This window comes from Danio rerio, chromosome 13 (assembly GCF_049306965.1).
Source record: "Danio rerio strain Tuebingen ecotype United States chromosome 13, GRCz12tu, whole genome shotgun sequence".
Lineage (NCBI taxonomy): Eukaryota > Metazoa > Chordata > Actinopteri > Cypriniformes > Danionidae > Danio > Danio rerio.
Window position 1 is genome coordinate 25,214,431 of NC_133188.1, and position 18,104 is coordinate 25,232,534.

Genomic DNA, 18,104 nt, shown 5'->3' on the forward strand with positions numbered 1-18,104 from the left:
TTATTATATCATTAATGTTGTTTCAAATCCTATTATTGCCTACTGTGCAACACAGATGAGTTTGTAAACTATGGCAAGATCTTTGACCTTTGGATCATATACTGTAAAAGTGGCCTATTTTTTTAAGGTCAATTTGATTTATTGTAGATTGAAAGTCAAAATTAAACTTTTACTGCTAAGTCAGTCAGTTTAACAAACTTGCAGTTGGGACTCCTGGTCATTCTGAGAAAGTATTGAAACCAACTGTAGTATTTTTTTTTTTTTAATAATCTAAACAATATGGTATCTTTTGGGGTTGTTTCAATAACGGTGCTTAAATCATTTACTTTTAAAACGCCTGAACCGATACTTTTGAGCCACAAAAATGATTGACTCTAGAATTTTTTTTTAATCATTTTAATTGAACAATATAAAGTATACATCAATTCATACTTTATATATTTGAATTGAATTGCATTAATACCTTTTGATCATTTGTTTGTTAGCATGACTTTAAGATTTGCATTATGAAATTAACCCTACATTAGCTTACTTTGGTTATCAGTAATCTTATATTTGCCTTAGTCTGAATAAGACAATAATATGATTAAGGTGTTTACATGAGTTGATTTTTGAATGTTCCTTTAATTTTCCCGTTTTACATGTTATAGCACATAGATGAATTAAAGGGCCATGAAACCTTCAACTTTCGGTTTAGATCTACCTCAGAATTTTTCAAAAGATGCATCATAATGGCCGTGGAGCTCCGCGAGCAAAGGGCAGTAGTGGGCCTGGTCAGCAGGGGAGAAGGAGGGGAGTGAACAACTGTTGTCAGTTAGTTCACAAAATGAGACACAAGCTGTGAGGAGACCCATGATTTTATAGTTTACAAAGTTAAAACGCAAAGAGATAAACAGTAATTGGTCACACTTTACAATAAGGTTTATTAGTTAATGTTAATTAATGCATTTACTAACATGAGCAAACAATGAACAATGCATTTACTACTTTATTTGTTCATGTTAGTTAACGTTAGTTAATGAAAATACAGTAGTTCATTGTTAGTTCATGTTAACTCATGGTGCATTAACTAATGTTAACAAGCATGGACTTGGATGTTAATAATGCATTAGTAAATGCTCAATAATGATTCATAAATGCTGTACATGTGTTGTTCATGATTAGTTCATGTTAGTAAATGCATTAACTAATGTACCTTATTGTAAAGTGTTACCCAGTAATTTAATGCCCTGCTACATTTGTTATTCGTAATTTCATATACAGCTAACCACAATTTGTATCATTATAAAGATAATCGTGTTCATATAAACACTATAAATGAGGACTTTTCCCTCAATCCCCGGGTCTGAATGCAGACTCAGTGTATCAGGCCTGTCTATTTTAACCATTAGCCCTGTTGGTAATCTAGAGGATTTCGGCAAACACAACAGCACGACAATGTGTCTAAATGTGAACAAACTCCTAATAAAGGACAACATTTGCCATTATCCAATTCTCGTACTGCTCTCCCGACAAAAATGCTTGCTGCACACAAACAGCTTTGCTGTTTGTATCAGCCCTGACAGCATCATGGGGAAAAACATACAACGAACCCCGGAGATCATGAAAACAAACACATACGACCCTTGATGAACATGGTCTCACCATGAACGTGAACATGGTCTCACCCAGTCATCAACGTATCTCACAGCTTGGCACCTGCAAGTCTGCCTTGCCTTCGGAAAGCATGTGCAGTCATGTATAATTAAGAAGCAGGCTCTTTTCATAGAATAAAAAAATTCAGCTATGAATTATAACGAGAAACTGACGCGTCATCTTTGCATTTGCAATTTTGCACTACGTTGCCGATTTTGATCCCGGCCCAAAAATCATGTTAAACCCGAAAGCTGAAATAAGCTGACGAAAGCTCAAAATTATCCAGATTTTCCCACAATTAAAGCTAACACGTGCTAACATTGTCTTAACTGATGCTCAACACACACAAATCTGTTAAAATCGCAAAAAAGTACTCGGGTTTTGTGAACCTTTAAAGTCATTGCGTCACCACGATATCCACATTTCCTCCAGTCTTTCATGTAATTTCGGGTGTTTCATTTTTAATTTTCGACTTAAATTGCAGTTTGTCAGTTTCACTTTCATTCAGCAACATATTGTTCATGCCCTGTGACAAACTGAGGTATTGAATGAGAATTTGAAGTAAGAATTGGTGGAAGTTGATTTAATGGAATTTGATACCACACACCACACCACACACAAATAAAAAGAAAAAAAAACTCCTCATTTCGTGACTCTAGTGTCTGTGATTCTTTAAGGTAATCAAAAAGCACTGTTAACATGGTAGACTCTTAATCAGAGTATTGCCTTAATTATATTAAAATCAGAGTATTGGTATCCATGTAACTATACTCAGTGAAAGTGCCAGATGATGTCGCAAGCTATCAAAACAGTGCCTTCTTCTGCTTTCAAGTTGATTCCATGCGCCCTTAAATGTTTCACAAAGTTTGATGTGTTACAAGCAACTTTTGTAAAGCATTTGCTGCACATTGCTGTCAGAATCCTTGCTTGTAAAATAAAGCCATACTTTAGAATGCTTAGTTTAAGCACATTTGATGAGTGTGATCATGCTTGTTGATTAATCTGAATGGAGGTGCTCACCAGATGCGCTGTACTGTGCACGTTGCGTAACATCGGCGATGGTTTCCATATCCCTCAAAGTTGCTTAGAGATGATGTGGCACAATGAATACCTATGTGTGCTTTTGATGAACCATTTGATGATGCTTACATCCTTGTTTTTACATCACAGCACCAGTGGCACCATTCAATGCTGATTCGGTCTGGTGCATACCGATTGGTTTCAGTACCCAGCCATACTAAACAATTAGCACATCTGTTTGATTCTTGTCTTGCTCTTTTGTATGTGGATTAATATTGTGGTGTGTGCACTTTGTTTTCAAATATAAAAAAAAATACATATTTAATTTCTTTCTAATTTAAATTAGTCTATAATTGTCTTCAGTAACACCTGATTAATTGCAACCAATCTGTACCTCAGTATGAAACCGTACAAGTTAGACTCTATCAATAGCATCTATGCGCTTGAAGTAAAGTTCTGTGGGTGAAATGTTAAATGTTTGCACCATTGACTTCTTTTGAGAGCGTGTTTTTGTCAAGACATTTTGAAGGATGAGTCAGTTACTTTCTGTGGTAATTGACAGCATGCCACAGATGCTGTCGATGGAGCTTAAGTTGTGTTTAGCCCTGAACATCCCTTAAAACCCAGCCTGTTACACAGCTGCTGCTATTTTTATTTACTGCTGAAAGAATGTGTAGCATTGTAGTGTCTCATTTCCATATATTTTCCTCATAGTCATTTTAATCATGCTGGTTATTGGGGGCAGTGCCTTGGAGCAATGATATGCTTTTCATTCCATGCATGTTCTATTTTTCAAGCAATATTCTAAGTAGATTGGTGTAATATGTATGTAACAGACAGATTATCCACCCACAGAACTGTTTATGTTGTTGTTTTTTTGATTGATGGATTTGGATGTTGATGTATGCCATGCCACCTGGCCTCAAGCTGAACAAGTGGGCTGTAATCACCTCAGTCAGTGGTGCTGCATAGGAAACTCAAACGAACTGTGCCTAATGGTGGACTGATCACATCTGTTCTTACTCTATAGTTTTTTTAAGCACTAAAGCTTATTTTCACCTACTGCACATGCATGCTGTATATTAGATTCATTTGTACACATACAGTTGAAACCAGAAGTTTATATACACTGTATGAAAAGGCACATAACCATTTTTAAAAAAAAGTCAGATTTTAATGTGACTAAACTTTTTCTCTTTTAGGTAAATTAGGATTATCAAATTTGTTTCTGTTATGCTTAATAGCAGAATAATGAGAGAGAGATTTTTTGAGAAATTGTTATAACTTTTCTTGACTGGTCCACTTCACAAGAACAATATGTAGAAATACTGAAGCAACATCTTAGGACATCAGCCAGAAAATTAAAACTTGGCCACAAATGGGTCTTCCAAATAGACCATGACCCTAAGTATACTGCCAAATTAGTTAAAATGTGCTTTAAGGACAACAGAGTGAATGTTTTAGAGTGACCATCACAAAGTCCTGAACTCAATCCTATAGACAATTTGTTTGCAGAGTTGAAAAAGCTTGTGCGATCAAGACAGCCTTCAAATGTGACTCAGTTACAACAATTCTGTCTGTAGGAATAGGCCAAAATTCCTTCAAACTATTATGAGAAGCTTGTGGAAGGATACCCAAAACATTTGACCAAAGTTATACAGTTTAAAAACAAGGCTAAAAATACCAAGGAAATGTATGTAAACTTTTAACTGTCTAGAAATTACTAAACAAATTATCAAAAAAAAAAAGAAAATTCTCTCGTTATTCTGGCATTTAGCAAATGTAAATCATTTAGGTAATCCTAACGGACCTAAAATAGTAAACGATTAGTATGAATTACCATCAGACATTTAAAAAAAAACGGTTATGTTCCTTTTTTTAGAGTGTATGTAAACTTCTGGTTTCAACGGTAAGTTCACTGGTCCCCTTTTTTGCGCATAATTAGCTTGGTTCATATTTTACTTGCTCTACCTGCCATGTAAAATTTAAAATTTGCTCTTAATTTATTTAATTTGCCTTAGGCGTTCAGTTTAGGAGAGTTTTTAATTTAGACGAACAAGCTGAAACTGGTCTTTTGAGATTGATAAAATGCAAGTCCAATGAATCTGGCACTTCGACAACATTAACAGACAAAACGAAAATATTTATGATGATAAAATGAGGTCTTACAAAGCAAAACCTTTGCTCTGTACCAATAAACTGGACATTAGTTACAATCGTTTTGAGATTGACTTTTCATAGGGACAGAAATCTCATGCTTTAGACCGTCATGAACACGCTTAGAACATTTTCAAAGATATAAGTTGCAGAGATGGATTGTTTTGCTTCACAAGACCTCATTGTATTGTCAGGAGCCGTGATTAATTATTTTGTTTTAGCCGTTTATGTTTTCAGTGTTTTTGACTTGCTTCATGATTCCCCAAGGACCAAGGTTTCATCTAAAAATCTTCTTTAAAGTTCTACTGAAGAAGAAAAAAGTCATCTTGGCCCAAGGGTTGATAATGAACAGCAAATGTGTTTTTAGCTTTCTCATTTTTTATTTTCATATTTAATTACTTCTTGTGACGTATTTTTTCAGTATATTTCAGCGCATAGCATCTTGTACAAGGTCAGCCAGTGTTTGGTGAGGGGAGTAAGCTTTATATAGTCTAAATAGACTGCTGAATGCAAATTCTAGATGTTTTAAGATAGGAAATATAAAATGTTGCTTATAAACTATTAATTTGTTGAATGTTATGGTTTTACTGACTATTAAAGGTACTTTTTTAATGTTTAGAAATAAACATAAAATACATATTAAAATAGACAAAAAGCTTTTGCTAATTGGAATATGTTATTACACAATAACATTCAGATATCAAACTGTTAACAAAATTTTCTTAATGCATTTACAGTTTTTCTAAAGTGTAGACCATGATTACTGCTATACAGGATAAGTTTTGTGTTCAAGTAGTTGTGCTGTATATGCTAGGGCTGCACAATATATCGTTTTAGCACTAATTTGAGCTGCACATTAAATCGTAAAAAGATTGTGATATCGATTCGACCCCCTAGACCAGTGGTCACCAAACTTGTTCCTGGAGGGCCGGTGTCCTGCAGATTTTAGCACACCTGGACAAGCTAATCAAGCACTTACTAGGTATACTTGAAACATCCAGGCAGGTGTGTTGAGGCAAGTTTGAGCTAAAACCTGCAGGGACACCGGCCCTCCAGGACCGAGATTGGTGACCTCTGCCCTAGACGATCTAAATCCAGCATTTCTACAATTCTGTCAAACATATTTTCAAGTTCAGGAGAGATGCAATGGTGGCCGCAAAAGTCTTCACATTGTTTTACATACATTGTTCAGCAACGTGAACACCTCCAAATGGTGTTTAAAGAGTCACATGCTGCGTTTATAAAATATAATTCACCCTAAAAATGTCATTTCTGTCTTCATGTAATGTATTTGCGACTGCAAAAACACATGACGTGAGCTGACCGTCAGCTGTCACCACAGAGAGGGTGGGTGTGCGCCTCTGAATGAACTCTACTTTAGTGAACAGAACCTGCATAGGCTGTGAATAACAGCTAATAAAGTTGTAAAAAAAAAACTTTCAGTTTGTGGCACAGAGTGATGGTTTGGGAGCCGCGCGGGAAGTGAACCGCTCTTAGCAGTGAAAATGCAAACGGAAGTGCACACAGTGTTGCAGATGTAGCTCACTGATTCCAGCCCAAAAATGATCCAAAACCCTCCGAAATGCAAAAATACCCACCCAGTCTTCTGTGTTCAGGAAAATCACTTCAGTGATAGATTTTAAGCAGAAAATGACAGATTGTAAGCATACTGTATGTCTCAAACACAATAATTCAGCATCAGAATTATCATCAGCATTAATGACCAGGACATATCTAAAGTCTGTTCAAGTCCACCATTCCAAGTCTATACAAAATTTAGCATTTTAACCAACAGTACAGCAACACGAAGCCTATTGCTGTTTTACCACATGTTTGAGAATAACAATGATAATAGCCGACTTATATTAACCTTTATTTTACATCTACAGAATCATGAGAAAATCATGATCTTTATTTTAGGCAAAAAAAAAAATCACGATTCTCATTTTAGCCAGAATCGTGCAGCTCTAGCACCAATACCAAATAGTCACATCGCCAAGATATGCAATGTCCAGTCTGATTTATAGTTGACCAGGAGCCACAGAATTATATTTCATCACTGTATATTTATGGGATTTTTATGATTTATGCAAAAAACAAAAAAATTTCTTACTTGGAATTTTTGTCCTGTTTCTAGCCCAAATATCTACATTTCGAAGATGAAAAAAAGATTATTTCACTTACTCCACTGGCAGAAACAAGCAAAATCCCATAACTTATTTCTTTTGACAGTGAAAACTAAACAATATTTTTACTTGGTCCAAGATTTTTGTAATATTTGGATTAAAAACCAGACAAAAAGTAAGACAAGAATTTATTTTATGCATTTATATTATTTCATTTCTATACCAGTATACTGTTAGACTTTCCAGAAAATCGTCAAATAGAGCTATTAAAACCCTCTTAAACTGTATTCATTTTACAATATTTGTTGCAAAAAATAAAATATCACAGTATCAGATTCTTCCAATATCGTGCAGCCTTAGTATACGCAGTACGCAAGAATGTTGTCAGCTGTACTAGCAGAAGAGCTGATGTGTCAGGAAATGACTGTTTTTACTCGTGTCCACTGTCCAAATGTGATCTTTTTGCTCAATGTGACATTTGACTGGCATAGCTAGTGTCACTGGGTCACACTGCAGTAGAAGTCTGCAGTAAAATCCTGTCTTGAGCAATAGTTACTTAGGTTTAGAGATGGCCCCACTGACTATGGCAAGAAAATGGGATTCAGGGATTAAAATAAAATGTTTCAGACTATTCCAGTTGCGAGGCCGCAGTCTATTGTGATAGTAATGGTTGGTTGTAACTAAATCGGTTTTGACCCCCTAGCCTTTCTGTCCAAGCTTTCCTGACCAAGCAAAGTTATTGATCATAAAAAGGAAAACCACATTTCCTTTTTTTTTTTTTTTATTTAGGCAAGGTCATTTTATTTTCAGCCCAACGTTTCATTTCCTGTCAAAGTTGATTCACACTTACTGAATCTGTTCATTCTGGACATCAGCAATCTTGGATGGCTGGCAGATAAAAACAGCAGGATTATGACGACATGCTGAGCAAACACACTCAAGGCAGAACAAATATTGGATACACTCATACTCAGGGACACTGGCGGCTCTTAAATCAGCCCAAGATGCCATCTTTTCATTGCGAAGCTGCAGCCTTCTCTCCCCAGCAGCACGGCTTGATTTGTGATATTGCCGCAACTATCAGCCTCTGCTTTGTGTTAGATTTGTGCGGCAAACGACGCTATCTCTCTCCACTGTCTGATTTGTGCTGGAACAGTGCTGTAATTCGCTTATACCCCGTATCACTCTCTGGGTTTGAAGGGCTTGATGGCAGGATCATTCTGTATTTCAAGCCTCACAGCGCCGTCATTAGCTAGATGTGCGCAGTGATGCTAAGTTATGAAATGTGTTCATTTCGCAAGGATGAGTTTAGATTGATGTTAAGGCTGGGGCCTCATTCGGCACGTCTGACCTGCCCGTGGGTTGAGGAGATTTGAATGCAAATGTATATTTCACATCCCACTCAGTCTGTCGATCTGGCCAAGGGCCTGAAAGTTCTCCTTTTCTTCAGGAGGCTAAATTGTCACAGCACTGCCCTCTATTGGTGATTTTAGCTAATGCGCTTGTTAATGTCAATGTCTAAGGTAAAAAGTAGAGCTTCGGTTAATGCCACTGTTGATGTGTTTGCCTTCAAGCGTAGCTCAGAGTAAAGTCAAATGTTGTTGTTGTTGTTGTTTTTGGCAAGTGCTAATCTTTTTCAACAGGTTTTGGGAAGGTCTTTGATATCATTTTATTGAAGTGATAATTCTTCCTTTTCAAGGCTTTGCTCAACACACAGAATAAACTACGAACACTGGTTCCTGACTTCACCTTCAATCTTGGCTTCTCTGGGAAGTTCTACCATGCAGGTACATACTGTAATTTCTCTCTCTCTCTCTCTCTCTCTCTCTCTCTCTCTCTGTCTGTCTGTCTTTTCTGGTCTAGTCTTTTTATAGTTCTTCTTCATATTTGTTCTCACTGCAGAGGTCCTGATTTTTAATGTACATTTTTCAGATTTATTTCTTTATTTAGCATTTCATTTTTGCTCAGTCCTTTTTCTTGTTCCTATTATGAATTAAGTCACTTTTTTTAGTATAATTAAATATTGTTGCATAAAAATCTGTTCTGTTTAAAGTCAATTATTTCTATGATGGCAAAGCTAATGTTTCGTCAGTCCTTACTCTAGTCATCAATGGCATATGAGGATTCAGGATTCATTATAAAAGGCTTTATACTCGAGGAATGATTTTTATTGTTATCAATTTATAAAGCTGTAATTGAATCTATTTTTTGGAATAATTGTTTAACAATACATTTTTTAAATATTCTCTAAAGCAGGGGTTCTCAACCTTTTTCAATTCAGGGCCAATTTCTTTCTCCGATCAATTTTTGAAGGCCCAACTATCTGACATTTTCTCTAAAATATTTGTTTGAAATGCTCATTTAAAACTTTATTTATTAACATGAACAGTGTGTGTGTGTGTGTGTGTGTAATAAATATATATTTATATATATATATATATATATATATATATATATATATATATATATATATATATATATATATATATATATATATATATATATATATATATATATATATTCTATTATCAGAATTTTATTTAAAAAGTATATAATTTTATTTAAATTTTATTATATTTAAAACTAAATCTATATTATATATTAAAACTATCTACTATTAAATATCTACTATTAAGAAAATATACAGACAAATGTAAAATACAGTAAAGTTGTACTAGTTGCAGATGCGATCATGAGGCTGTTTTTGCAGCAAGTTTAAAGTAATCAATCAGAGAACAGAAGAGTGCATTACTTTGATCATTTTATTATAGCATATTAATAATGAAATCCAAAAATGATAATATAATATTGAGAGTTTATTTTAAAATCTCGGGCCCACCTGCAGGATCCCTGAGGCCTACTAGTTGAGAATCACTGCTCTAATGAATAGAAAGTAAAAAAAAAAAATACAAAATTCAGCATTATGTTGAAATACAAATTTTTTTGGTTGAACTCTAAGTCATTTACTTTCTACTCTTTAATTTAATAAGTCATCTTTTAGTGAAACTTTGATTAGAATAAAAATCTACTGACCCCAGATGTTTCAATGGTATTGTTTAAGACTTTTATACATTTTCTAATCAGCAAAATTTAACCCATCTAAAATGCATTGACAAAACCAAACAGTCTTTTATGAAGCTTTTTTTCATATTTTTTATATATATATATTTATATTTACTGTTAAACTTCAACAAAATGCACCTGTGTATTTGCAGGTACAGAAGAGGAGGATGAAGGAGATGACATGCTGCTGCAGCACCGGCATGAGTTCTGGTGGTTTCCACACATGTGGAGTCACATGCAGCCTCACCTCTTTCACAATGTCAGCGTGTTGGCAGAGCAAATGAGACTCAACATGCAGTTTGCACAGGTTAGTTGCTACTATTGATTGAAATGCCACTAACAGTGCCGAATAAAATTACAATCCTAATGTTAACAAAAAGGTATGCCAAACACTTGCATTATTTGGTCAAACAGTTGATTCAGTTTCAAATGGCGCTCTTTTAATTCCATGTCTTGAAAGGATATGCCCTTTTCATCTACAAAAGATTAAAATATTAAGCTTAGAGAGACAAAGAAATGGGTTTCTTCAATTATTTTGGTATTAGTTCATTTTCTCATTTATTTTCTTCCTACACAGAAGCACACTTTGTTCCTTCATCATTGTGTTACTATTTACAGCCATTATTGCTGCTGTCGCAGAGGTGTGGGTATCGATCCCCTGCCCCGCCAGCTTTATCTCATGTTGGTATTTCATTATAGATCTGTATTAGCACTTTTTCATTGGATCGGTACGATTCTCTTTGACCTTGACTCTGTGTGCATCCGCTGAGAAGATTGTGAATTTGGCCTGTTGATACGAGCCCACCCCGGTGTAATGATGGTCATTGGAGTGGGATATGGACCGCAGGCAGACAGACAGAGAGAGAAGGAACGCGTTGTGAATACTAACCAGCCCTTTCCTCATCTCGCTAATCCCTCTGTCACATCCTGTCTTTAGAGCCGACACTGACATATGCCTTCTCCTGCTCTCCGCTCAATGGAGAAGACACCGCTCCTTCATCAAGGTTTAATGAGCCTGCAAAGAGCCGTCCTTAGCTGGGGCTTATGGATCTCTCAGGTTGTGCTCCCACATACACACACAAGCGGGAAAGAACACACGTGTGGAACTTTTAAAGTGGCACCTTGGACTTGAAGTAAAGCCCCCTGCTCATTTAAGGATGTGTTTTTCTGCCACCCTCCTGTGGCTTTGGAAATAACTACGCCTCTTGACACATCGAGTTAGATTTTTCTTCCGCAGAGAAGCATAATCAAAAGCTTCTTGCTCGTGTACGCCCTGATGACACATCTTGTTAGCGGCGTCTCTAATGCATCTCGTATTGACTTTTCTCTTCTGTTCTACTCCCGTTTGCCTTATGAGTCTTGGCAGTGCAATTGTGAGTGAATTCCATGTGGCGAGTGGCTTTTTGATTGATCATCTTGAGCGTTTGTTTGTCTCTTGCTGTTTCAGGAGCATGGTATACCCACAGACATGGGCTACGCTGTTGCGCCACACCATTCAGGGGTGTATCCTGTACACAGCCAGCTGTATGAGGCCTGGAAGAGCATATGGGGGATCACGGTGACCAGCACAGAAGAGTATCCACACCTGAGACCGGCACGCCATCGCAGGGGCTTCATACATCGTGATATAAAGGTAAAACATGTCACTTAATTGTGAACCCAATAAACTGAAGTAAAGAAACAAAGGAAGAGTTAATCATCGATCACATTCTGTATTCATTCACAGCATCCAGTTTTTAGTATCACAGAATCTCTAACAGTCATTTACCATTAAATTCCTTTTTAATAAAATACAATCAAATTGATGAAATATTCATTTTAGGGGTGCTCATTTCGGTTAATTTTGCCACCCGGCAACCGCAGTTCGTTAATCGAATATTAATTGTAAACTGGTCAGATTAAATTATTTAATTAAAAAAATTGACATGTCTATTTTGTGTCTGACACATTAAGGGCCCTATCATACACCCGGCATAATGTGGCGCAAGACGCAGCGCAATAGTCTTTTGGTAGTTTCAGCTCGGCGCAAGAGTCGTTTTGAGGCGTTGCGCTACGCTGTTTAAATAGCAAATGCATTAGCGCTCATATGTGCGCCCATAGGCGTTCTGGTCTAAAAAGGAAGGCGTTCTGAGGTGCACTGCTGGTGCGTTGCTATTTTGAGAAACTATAATAGATTTTTCATTAGACCAAAACTAACCCGGTCTAAACTCCGGCGCAGAGTTGCGCCTCGCTTACACACTGCTTAATACACTCAAGAGAGCAATAGGCAAATATCTTTACATATGAAAAATTTTAAATATTAAGGATATATATAGGATATGCTAAGAATAGATATAGGATATAAATATAAAGGATTAAAATTTTACAAAACATATTATTTTCTAGCCTACATAAATATGAAAAATCACTGCTTTTATTTTTATTTATCTTTATCTCGGGAGGCTTTTTCAGTTTATTCATAACAATTTGCTTTTGTATAATGTTATTATTATTAGCAGTATTATTTATTATATCCATATGTATATTTGTTTTATTAAAAACAAGCTTAGATTGGCCCACCTGTCAGGTTTTAGACTATATAGGGCACAGCATGTGTTTTAGGATATAACTCAGGTTTTTGAGCACACTTCGTTATTATTGTTCATTTATTCGTTTGCTAGAAATTAGAACTGAATTTAGAAATAGTTTTAAAACTAATATTTGCGCTTAACAAATGCAAATAATTATTTATAGACTAATTTATGTCTGTGCGTAAAGGTTTCCCTATCCAAGAGCGAAAGAGAAAGTGATCCATTATCTCTCATTCTCACGCAGTAGATGCTCTGTTTAACAGTTTTTTGTTAAAAAAAACTGTTAACTGTCTGCTAGTGAAATGCTCCGTTTTTCCACTTAGACTTACTTTACGTCCTGTAAATAGCAAATGCGCTTATGGCGCGACGCAGCTGGCTCTTAAAGGTAATGGGAGATGAGACTCTAAGTGGTTTATTCTCAAAACACCCCCATAACTCATTAAAAAAATAAACTCAACCCTTTTAGACCATGCGCCACGGCGCAAAGCGGTTTTTCCTGTCCTTAAATTAGCAAAAATGCGTTGTGACACACCCTGAAAGTGTTTGCGCCTTGTGTTTTGCACTCTGCGCATGGACCGTCAAAATAGAGCCCTAAATGTTGCACGTTAAATGAACATATTAACAACAAAACATTAAAACAGAGCATGTTCACAGACATGCAGTGGTTGCAACTGCATAGAAAAAAAAGAATAAACTAAATAAAAGGAATAAAATGAAATTAAAATAAAAAAATTTACAATTTTTTTAAATTTTCACTTAAATGACAACTTTAGATCCATATAGAACCAACATAGGCTGTTTTTTCCCCTATCATATGTTTTTTTTCTTAAAAATATCAGGCTACTGTACCACAAGTCGATTGCTCCACGGAAAATATGCAATTAATGCTCTGCTGTTATTCTTATATCACAAACCTTTGTCAACATTTTTAAAGAATATGTCTTGAGCGTCAGGTTTTAACTTAGAGCTTGTGTGCTTTTATTTCCTCTCTCACTCGCGGTTCATGTGCGCGTGCTGCCTGTGATGAAGATCAATGACAAGGCTCATATGTTTCACTTTTTGTAACGTATAGGCTACTTATAGCATATAACAATTTTGTTGTTTGCATATGATATTGCATTTATTTGCATACATGTTTTATAAGTTATAAAATAAAAGTCTCAGTTTGGTGTTGAGTTAATATTATGCAAGAATCAAGAAAATCTTTGGATTTGTTTAATTCGTAGATTAGATGTAGATGTAGGATATTTAAATGTAGGCTATTTTAAAAATGTATATTTAAAAAGAACTATTAATAACTGTAATTTTATAAAAGGATAAAAGGTTGGTTTGTTGGTGGTACATTAAATCATTAGAGCTATAGCCAATTTGTTGTGTTTATGAGTGCGTTCTGATAGAGAGAAAATCCAGACGCTCAAACTTGGGGCCGCCTTATTTCCAAAGCAGCACACATTTTAGAAAGTTTTGTTTTGCGGCTTCTTTCTGCAATTGTGCAAATAAACAGAGGTGTTAATGACACAGATCCACGACCAAGGCAATCAGCATCAGCACTGGTTTGGCCCCAACTCGTCTATGTCAAACTGTAACAAGCAATATCGTTCTTTCATTTTGACAAAATATGTCTGTAGGCACGTGTGATTGCATGTTTTGCTCTTTCGTGAGTTAACGATTATGTGTCGCACACTTATACAGCCAAACTAAAAAAATCGTTAATACCATTATTCGGTTAAAAATGCACCCTTTCAGTTTACCGTAACTCAGTTATTATGAGCATCCCTAATTTATTTATTTAATATTTTGATTTTTATTATTTATTATTTAGGTTATTTAGAAGATTCTTGCTCACCAAGTCATAAATGTGGATAGAAAACCCAGTAAAACAGTAATATTTTTAAATATTATTAAATATAAATAAAAAAAGAGCAATTTCAATATTAGCATTTATTGCAGTAATGGCAAAGGTGAATGTTCCATGGTGCAAATTACCTAGCGCCAAACCACATTTGAATTATTTTCAGTGATGACAATTATTCTACTGCTTAATATTTTTGTGAAAATGATAATGGAATGATTTTTTAATTGATAAAGTTAATTTGCAACAAAAATTTTATTGTGTCATTAAAAATGTTTTTACTGTCATTTTCAATCAGTTTATTACATCTATTTTTAGATATAAAATTCTAAATAAAATAATATAAATCTCAAACCTTTGAACATTTCTGTGATTTTGTTTTCTCTGTGCATTTTTTGCCCTTTATTGGCTTAATTCATAAAACATAAGCAGAACGATTTTAGTCTTGCATTATTCAATTCAATGCAGCGGTTTATCTAATAATGATGAATTCTTAAGAATTTAGAGGTTTGTATTTCATAAATGAATCCCAGAGTTTTATAACTTAATCCCAGTTATTGTTGCCTGAACTTAAACTGCATCCACCATCATGAGATAAAATGACTAATATCTGTTTCGCTCCTTTCTTTTATTGGAGCAGTTTCAGGAGTATGTCTGTACATTGGCTGAAGCAGAACTGAGTGCTGTCTGTACAAGTTTCTAACCGTCTTCTGTCTGCAGGTGTTGCCTAGGCAGACATGTGGCCTTTTTACTCACACCATCTTCTATAATGAGTACCCAGGAGGTTCGCGAGAGCTGGACAAGAGCATTCGTGGAGGAGAGCTGTTCCTCACTGTCCTCCTAAACCCTGTGAGTTGTACTTATGCTCTTTCCCCTCGGTGTTTGTGCTCATGTGTGTTTAGTAAATAGGAGTCAGTGTATTATTCTCTGTGTGTGTGTGTTTGTTTATATGTCCTGAACCCTTAACTGGTGACAGAGTCCTGGCCTTGCACTTGTTTGTGTTCAGCCTTATCGCCTCAAGTGTTTGCTAGAGCAGCAGCTGGAAACATAAACTAGATTATGATCTTCATAGTGAAACTAGTAGCCGTTTCCACAGCTTTCCTTTAAAAACATCAACATTAGCTTAAATGTAAAATAACCATGTTTCCTCTCTCAGATCAGCATCTTTATGACTCACCTGTCTAACTATGGAAATGATCGGCTCGGCCTCTACACCTTTGAGTCTCTGGTGAAGTTTGTGCAGTGCTGGACAAACTTACGGCTACAGACTCTGCCTCCAATGGATCTAGCCGAGAAATACTTCCAGATCTTTCCAGAGGAGATGGACCCACTCTGGCAGGTAAGAAAGGCCCACTGTTTATCTTTATTTTCCCATCAAATCAACACGTCTCCATAAAGGAGTAAAATTATTTAAAATGTCCTTATGTAAATTAAGAATAACTAATATTTAAATTTTATAGCGACATTTGTGTTTCAAGTAGTATCAGCCAAGTGTATTGAATAACATTTTCCTGACCTTCGACCACTTGATTTTATGAGGGGAGGTGTATGTATGGCCACACGATTCAACAGCAATGCCACAAAAAAAAAAAAACATACCAAGAATGCTAGATTTTGTTTCTACATTGATCTTGCAAAACTAAGCTGAGTGGGTTTGTGTGAGAATCAGAAAATTGTGCTTTTACAGTTTTTCATCTTTGAATCGAACCTACATTGTCAGATGGCAAAGTTTAAAACACATCCGAGGCCTGTTGCACAACACTAGTTAAACTCCCGGTTGCAGAGTTGGTTTTGGGTTAAAAAATTCAGAGAACTTGCTGTAAATAGCCAATTAAACAACACACAAGAGAGTCAGTTTGAGTCAGCTGTCACAAGAGTCTGCACAATTCACTGTTCTGTTGAAGATTAAAGAGGTGGTTCCACTACGATATCATATTTTAAACTTTAGTTGATGTGTAATGTAGTTGTGTGAACATAAACAACATCTCTGAATGTTAAAAACTCAAAGTTCAATGCAAAGGGAGACCTTGGTTTTTACAGAGTTAGCTTAGCAAAGCTTACAATGAATGAGTTTTGGAGACTACAAAAAAAAAAACTTCCGGCCCTTGTGAGATCACAAAGGTTCTTTTACCGCGCATACACTGCGCAGCTAAGGGCCGTGGCCAGAGGCACTGTCACCTTATAGCAGAGAGAGCTAAAATGTGTCCAAACGCTGCTGTTTCCACAGACCTTCGTCTGTTTCTGTGTTTGTGCTTCCAAAGGACACAACTCAAAGACAGAAGTGCTTACTGTTCAATATTAATTATGCGACTTTGCATTGTTTCTCTTTAGGCAGCTTTTCCATGCGTTTTACATCTCAGATAATGAAGTCGCAAAAGATATGTGGATGATTCATATTACTTACACCTGCATATACCGAATATATGTGAAAAACGTTGTGTAACGCGTTGAGTTAAAAAAAAATACAGGATTGCTCACCTGAAGCAGCAGAAAAATAAATCAAGGCTTACACAGGTAGCATCCCACATCTTGTGCTTTATTCTTCTCTTACGATATATTACAGAAAATAACTTAATCCGAGCATCAGAGAAAAATAAAGTCCCGTGCACATGCGCTTGTTACAGAAAGTTCACACATTCACACAGACACACACAAAGACGATCTCTCTTAAAGGAGCCGCACCCCATTTTTACTCGTTACAGACACTTGTCAGATTTTATTATAGAGACCAGGCAGGAGGTTGACTGGCTGTTTACACAGCAGAAAAGCACATGCTTGTACGGGCTTGATGTGGAGCCGATCTGCGAATAGCAGCACATTATGATGATGACCAATCAGAGTCACTTAAGGGCGGGCCTTTCAGAGGAACTAGGAAATATATCAGTAATTTTCATGTTATCTGAGTAGCTGTGTATAATTAAAGTGAGATATATGAAAAAATAACATGATTTCCTTCAAGTGAAACATGAGCGCACATTGCTTTGCATCTTATAAACACAACCAAGCCTTAAAATTACATTCTGGACCACCCTTTTAAAGAAATCACTATCAGAATTATAAAGAATTTTTAACACATACACTACAAGGCAGAATAAATCATTGATAATGCCATGAGAATTTGAGAAGACAACTTATAAGGAAATTATTATTATTATTATATCAATGCAAATCAATCATTTATTTTAACAATGTAGGTTACAAACAGCTCATAACACAGTAATTTAAAAACTTTATAAACTACAATTAAATAATATGTTAATATTTATATGTAAACATTAGTTTAAAGGCATTAGTAATATTACTGTGAAGACATTCGTAATGATAATTGACACCAAAATAATTGTATTATAAAATATAAGGTATAAATAATTATAGTTCATATATATTAGGCCTCTCAAAGTTTATCAGCAACAAATATTTTGTACAAAAACAAAAACAATTTGTAGTAACAAAAGATGGACAGGGACCGTTTGGATTTAGTTATGCTTTAACAAGATGATAGAAATGGCATCATCTAGCATTTTTGTTTTAGATTTTCATTCTGAATACAGTAGGCTAATCTTGAACATACTGTATTATTGCTCTGTCTTCTGGGTAAATTTCACCTCCATAAAGCCAGACCCATTCATTGTAAACATAAAGTTGGAATATTCTCAATTGATTTTGAATTTGCTTGTAGCA

General features: G+C 35.6%; 1 protein-coding gene across 17 annotated transcripts in view; it reads left to right on the forward strand.

Moving 5' to 3' along the window:
* The window catches only part of ndst2a (N-deacetylase/N-sulfotransferase (heparan glucosaminyl) 2a), a 200,479-nt gene that overhangs the window by 172,413 nt on the left and 9,962 nt on the right, over positions 1-18,104 (forward strand). For 16 of the 17 annotated variants that reach the window (XR_012389283.1, XR_012389282.1, XR_012389285.1 and 13 more), the window contains 5 exons: positions 8,638-8,725; positions 10,154-10,308; positions 11,449-11,634; positions 15,144-15,272; positions 15,580-15,762. Coding sequence is in view for 11 of the 17 variants with exons in the window: in XM_073920848.1 (XP_073776949.1) it covers positions 8,638-8,725; positions 10,154-10,308; positions 11,449-11,634; positions 15,144-15,272; positions 15,580-15,762 (741 nt within the window). In the remaining 6 variants the exon portion in view is untranslated. Of the gene's footprint in view, positions 1-8,637; positions 8,726-10,153; positions 10,309-11,448; positions 11,635-15,143; positions 15,273-15,579; positions 15,849-16,143; positions 16,508-18,104 lie in introns of those variants that run through there. The other variant, XM_073920850.1, reaches the window with a different exon arrangement.